The sequence below is a fragment of the Myotis davidii genome, unplaced genomic scaffold (genome assembly GCF_000327345.1).
Source record: "Myotis davidii unplaced genomic scaffold, ASM32734v1 scaffold523, whole genome shotgun sequence".
In the NCBI taxonomy this organism is placed as follows: Eukaryota; Metazoa; Chordata; class Mammalia; order Chiroptera; family Vespertilionidae; genus Myotis; species Myotis davidii.
In genome coordinates this window covers 570,208-576,651 of record NW_006295054.1, presented here as the reverse complement: position 1 = coordinate 576,651, position 6,444 = coordinate 570,208, and the positions used below count along the sequence as shown (strand labels likewise).

The 6,444-nt window shown below is 35.9% G+C and overlaps 1 protein-coding gene across 4 annotated transcripts in view; it reads right to left on the bottom strand.

Annotated features, from left to right (window-relative positions):
- The window catches only part of TBK1 (TANK-binding kinase 1), a 55,015-nt gene that overhangs the window by 38,130 nt on the left and 10,441 nt on the right, over nucleotides 1–6,444 (bottom strand). For all 4 annotated transcript variants that reach the window (XM_006769618.2, XM_015567753.1, XM_015567752.1 and 1 more), the window contains 2 exons: nucleotides 3,033–3,214; nucleotides 1,304–1,464 (listed from right to left, as the gene is read on the bottom strand). In XM_006769618.2, coding sequence (XP_006769681.1) covers nucleotides 1,304–1,464; nucleotides 3,033–3,214 — 343 coding nt within the window. The remainder of the gene's footprint in view (nucleotides 1–1,303; nucleotides 1,465–3,032; nucleotides 3,215–6,444) is intronic.

Here is a 6,444-nt window from a genome sequence, read left to right as displayed (position 1 = left end):
AAGGGCAAAAGACAAAGCAAGAGAAAAACAGTTAGTTACCTACAAGGGAGTACCCATATGACTGTCAGCTGATTTCTCAACAGAAACTAGGCAGGCCAGAAGGGAGTGGCAAGACATATTCAAAGTGATGAATAGCAAAGACCTACAACCAAGATTACTCTACCAAGCAAAGCTATCATTTAGAATTTAAGGTCAGATAAAGAGCTTCACAGACAAGAAAAATCTAAAGGAGTTCATCACCACCAAACCAGTATTATATGAAATGCTGAAGGATATTCTTTAAAAAAAGGAAGAAGAGAAAGGTAAAGATAAAAAATTATGAACAACAAAGTGACAACAAATACATATCTATCAACAAGTGAATCTAAAAATCAAGTGAATAAAAAATCTGATGAACAGAATAAACTGGTGAATATAATAGAATCAGGAGCATAGAAAGGGAGTGGACTGACAATTCTTGGGATCTTGGGGGGAAAGGAGTGTGGGGGTGCAGGAAGAGACTGGACAAAAATCGTACACCTATAGATGAGGACAGTGGGAGGGGTAAGGGCAGAGGGTGGGCTGGGAACTGGGTGGAGGAGGGCTATGGGGGGAAAAAAAGAGGAACAACTGTAATAATCTGAACAACAAAGATTTAATTTATAAAAAATAAAAAAATAAAAAGATGTGTACCCAATGTATGAAAAAATTTTATAATACGGTAGATTTCACATCTAGAAATCTATCTTTCTTTCCTCCACTATTTGGTTTACAAGAGTAATTTTATACACAGTAACGTTTTCCTAATTATGGCAGTACATAAATGTATAATGTGCTAATAAAATGTATGCAATCTTTGGACTGAAACTGCAACACTAGAAAAAAAATTAATGTTACATTAATATTTTTGAAACGGAAAAAGAAATCAAATCAGTTCAGGGTAGGAACTATATTTCTTTTAGATCTAGTAATGATTCTAGTACTCCACAGGTTACTATTTTTTCAGTTATCTGAAGGAAAAACACTAATAAGTGCATAAAAAGAAGTAAATAAACAATGAACTGAAAGAAAATCCAAAACGCATTATATTTTAATGTTTGGATGTCATTTATAGTCTATTGTATATAAGATATTTAAAGACAATATGAAAAATTATGCCTATAAATTTTTGTAAGGCTGCAAATAGCTTACTTTATAGTAAAGTCCAGAAATGATGGCTAAATCAATTTTCATTAGCGTACACCTCTAATATTTGATGACACAAAATAATATAAAGATACATTTTAAAAATTGTTTTAAAAATTTAGATGGAGAAATCACTTACATCACTTCCTTATTCCTACGCGGCCCTTCAAATGGCCTAAATGGCAGTGACCCAGTAGCTGCATGGTAAAAAGTTACCCCAATGCTCCAAAGATCAACTGTTGCTCCATATTTCTTCTGATGATCTTTTCTTAGCACTGCTCTCTCATACATATCAGGATGCTTAAAAAAACAAACAAAGAAAAACAAAGCTAACTTGTGTTCTATGGTAATACAGTACACAAAAAATAGGTATTCAATAATGCTTAGAAATTTTACTATATTTTCCTAATAATTTCTCTCTGAAAGTCTGTTTCAAGTCTTCCTCTGCTCAAACTTCCAACACCACCTCATTTGACTCTCAATTTTCATGACCTCATTGCATACGTCAACGAGGAAATGGAAGTAATCAGAGGACCAATTCTCTTTTATACCTTTTACCAAATACCAACCTACCTGAATCTGTGCCTACACTCTACATCTACTTTACAGTTACAATGGAACTGCTCTTATCAAAGCCTAACTTTTCCATCTGCACTATGGAGCCATCATGGTTAGACTTTATTCTTTTTTTTTTTTTTTTAAGGAATTTAAGCCCTAGCCAGTTTGGCTTGGTGGATAGAACATTGGCCTGCAGAATGAAGGTCCTGGGTTCGATTCTGGTCAGTAGGGGGCGTGCAGGAGGCAGGAGATCAATCTCTCTCTCCTTTCCTCTCTGAAATCAATAAAAACATATTTTTTAAAAAGAAATTGAATATTTTAAGTGCAAACATTATTAGCTTTTTATTTTTTAAAATATATTTTGATTGATTTCAGAGCGGAAGGGAAAGGAAGAGATAAAAACATCAATGATGAGAGAGAATCATTGATCAGCTGCTTCTTGCACACCCCACACTGGGGATCGAGCCTGCAACCCGGGCATGTACCCTTGACTGGAATTGAACCGGGGACTCTATCCACTGAGCAAAACTGGCTAGGGCCGCAGACTTTTTTCTTGTTACAAAATTACAACAGCAGAATCCAACTGGAAGAAAGTCAGATTCTACGACTTTTGAGAGAAAACTCAGAGCCATGAAAAATTAGTGATAGCTACATACTATATATAAATTTCCTGATTATGTGTTAAATGTACTTACTTTTAATATTTTCTTAAAAGAACAAAAAAGACTATTTTCTTAAGTGTTCAAATGGTTACTAACTCCACACAAACACACCCAAATAAACAGAGCTTTTCTAGCTTTCTACACTTTCAAATTAGGTATTTTCAAAGGCATTTCATTTTTTGTACATGTTTCTAACAATGGTCCTCTCTGTCTTTCAATAACTAGTTTCCCTGAATAGATTATTCTGCTTCAGAATTATAATGAATTTTGCTCTACAGGGAATATCATTGTAACAAGCTTGTACTATATTAGCTATTCTGATCCAAAAAAATTTCTCCAAAATTTTACCACCTAGATGCTTCTGGAGTGAACAGATAGCTAGCTTTTCTTTTACTAAAAATCCATAGCATTAGTAAAATTAAAGAATTTAAGAGTGTTATAAAACTTGTAAGAATTTTTAACAGAAAAATGACAGCACCCTTAGAAACAAATCGCTAATTCCCTCATTACACACCATACTCATTAGATTAGAAAATTTAATCTTTGTCCTGAAAGTTACAAAACACACTGTAGTTACTTGGTTGACTAATTACCCATATTTACAATATATTCAGCTTCTTTAAATAACATTAGTAATGCATGACTTACCAAATATTCTTCTGTGCCATACAAAGAAACAAACTGCTCATCATCTTCTAATTCTCTAGCTGCACCAAAATCGGTGAGTTTGTACACAGACTGTCCGTCTTCCCCTATAACACGCATGATATTTCCTGGCTTGATATCACGGTGCACTATGCCATTTTCTCGAAGATGATTCATTCCACCCACTTCAACAATAAATATAAAACAAAGGTAATAATAATAATGTATGTGTCTATGTGTATATCTGTGCATGTCAAATTCATCGATATAATTCATTCATATTCACTCAATATAAGTTTTTTCTGTAAGTTAGTCCCATGTCATTTTAGTCAAAGAATAGGTGGTAGTGGTATTTTGTACCTCCTGTTTGAGTCATAAAAGGCTTTCGAATAAGGATCAGTTTAAGAAAGAGTCCAGTCTCCCTTTAGTACCATCAGAAAAATGGAAAAAAATGATCTTAAGCATATGACTTCCCGAATTACTTTTGGTTATATATCTGGGCAATCTGCCTACACTTTAGAATAAAGATTCCCTGCACCACAGAAGAAACCATCAACAAAACAAAAAGGCAGCCAACAGAATGGGAGAAGATATTTGCAAATAATACCTCCAATAAGAGGCTAAAATCCAACATATATAATGAATTCACACAACTCAACAACCAAAAAAATAATCTGATTAAGAAAATGGGCAGAAGGCCCTGGCTAGCGGCTCAATTGGTTGGAGCATCAGCCCATACATCAAAAGGATTTCAGGTTTGATTCCTGATCAGGGCACATACCTAGGTTTTGGGTTTAATCCCATTTGGGAATATCTAAGAGGCAACCGATGAATGTTTCTCTCCCTCTCTTCCTCTCTCTTTGAAATCAATAAAAACATATCCTCAGGTGAGGAATTGAAAAAAGGACAGAGGCCTAAACAGATAATTTTCCCCAAAAGACACATAGCTGGCCAACAGACATATGAAAAGATGCTCAACTTCGCTACCTATAAGGGAAATGCAAATCAAAACCACGATGAGATGCCACCTCACACCTGTTAGAATGGCTATCATCAATAAGACAAGAAATAACAAGTATTGGAAAGGATGTGGAGAAAAGAGAATCCTCCCACACTGCTCATGGGAATATAAAACAGTATAGCTACTATGAAAACAGTAAAGTGACCTAAAAAATTAAGAAAAGAGCTACCATATGACTCAGCAATCCATCTTCTAAGTATCTACCCCCAAATTTTGAAAACACTTATTTCATAAGTATATATGTACCTCTTATGTTCATTATAGCATTATTCCCCACAGCTAAGACATGGAAACAACCTAAGTGTCCCTCAATGGATGATTAAATAAAGCAGTTAAATATATATATAATGGATTATTACTCAGCCATAAAAAAATGATGAAATACTGCCATTTGTGACAACATGGATGGATCCTGAGAGTACCGTAAGTGAAATAAGTCAGGTGGAAAGGACAAGAACCATGTGATTTCATGCATATGTGGGATATAAAACAGAAAGCAATGAACAATTAAATTCATATACACAGCTAATAGAAGGGTGGTTTCCAAAGGGAAAGGGAGGTAAAGGGAGGATGAAGACGGCAAAGTGGGTCAAATATATGGTGATGAAAGGAGACTAGATTGGGTGGTGAGCACACAGCAATATACAATGATGTACTACAGAATTGTATACCTGGAACTTACTTATTTTTAATTTTTTTCTTATATTTTATTTCTACCTGAAACTTATTTGATGTTATTAGCCAGCTATCCCAATAAATTAAAACAAAACAAAAAGAGTAAAGATTCCCAAAAAAGATCAATCTTTCACTACAGTTTCATATATATTTATCTCGGAGAAATAATTCCATAAAAAAGTACATTGGATTCACTACATAAAATAGTAAAAAAAAAAAAGTGATAGAAAAAGGCTCAAGGTGTCACACTTGTAGCCATAAAAATGTATTTCTCATACACTTTTTTAAGAAGGCCATACTCCTTTTTTTTTTTTGTAAGGGTAAAGGTGGCTACATTGCTGAAATTAAGCTGTTTGGGCTGACAAGCAGTGTCACTGAGTGATAGTTTGAAATATTTGACAGTGGATAGATAATGTTCAAATATAACATGAGCGTTTGGGGTATCATTTCATTATGAAAACTCAGGGCCACCAGTATACCTAGGAAGGCATCAATCATCTATAACTTCGATTTGATTCAACAGGTTGTAGTATATATTAATTGTTTCTCTCTTTTTTTATTCTCATCTAAATGGTTGTTTCCACACTGCTTTCAGTGTCAGGTTCAAGAATTCCCACTAGCCCTGGTTGATGTGGCTCAGCTGGTTGGAGCATCGTCTTCTACACCAAAAGGTGGGGCGTTTGATTCTTGCTCAAGGAACATATCGAAGCTGCGGGTTCAATCCCTGGTCAGGGCTCAGGAGGGAGGCAACCAATTGCTGTTTCTCTCTCCCCCCCTTGCCCTCCAAGATCAATTAAAAGAAAAAAAATTCCCACTAATTTTATACTTTTTTTTTTTAATCACTGGGCTTTTCCCACTTAAATATTGATTCATTTCTTTCCAAGATATTACTCCTTTTGGTTGTCATATTTTTGAAACAACAGCTTTATTGAGATTAAATTTACATATCATAACATTCATCCTTTTAAAATATACAATTCAGTGGCTTTTAATATAGCCAGTCACAGAGTGTGCAACCATCACCATTAATTTCAGAACATTTCATTATGCTTAAAAGAGATCCCCAAACCATTAGTCACTCCTCAACTATGCCCTCCATTCAAGCCAATGGCAATCACTAATCTGCTTTCTGTTTCTATGGATTTGCCTATTCTGGGTATTTCATATAAATAAAATCATATAAATATTGTGGCCTTCTGTGTCTGGCTTCTTTCACTTTAGCATAACTTTTCAAGGTGCATCTCATTAAAGCATGTATCACTACTGCATTTCTTTTTTAAAATTGATTTCAGAGAGAGGAAGGGGGAAGGAGGAAGTGAGAGAGGAGGAAGAGTGACAGATAGATAGACAGACAAATGGCTGCCTCCTACACATGCCCTAATTGGGAATTAAACACACAACCTTTTGATGTATTGGATGATGCTTCAAACAAATGAGCCACACTGGGCAGGGCTGCATTTCTTTTTATAAACTAGAGACCCGGTGCACAAAAATTTGTGCACTCGGGGGTAGGGGGTCCCTCAGCCCAGCCTGTGCCCTCTCGCAGTCTAGGACCCCTTGGGGGTGACCACCTGCTGGCTTAGGCCTGGTACCGGGCGACTGGGCCTAAGATGGCAATCAGACATCCCTCTGGCAGCCTGGCAGCCCTCAGGGGATGTCCACTTGCCAACAGGGAGCAGGCCTAAACTGCAGTTGGACATCCTTAGCACTGCTGATGCA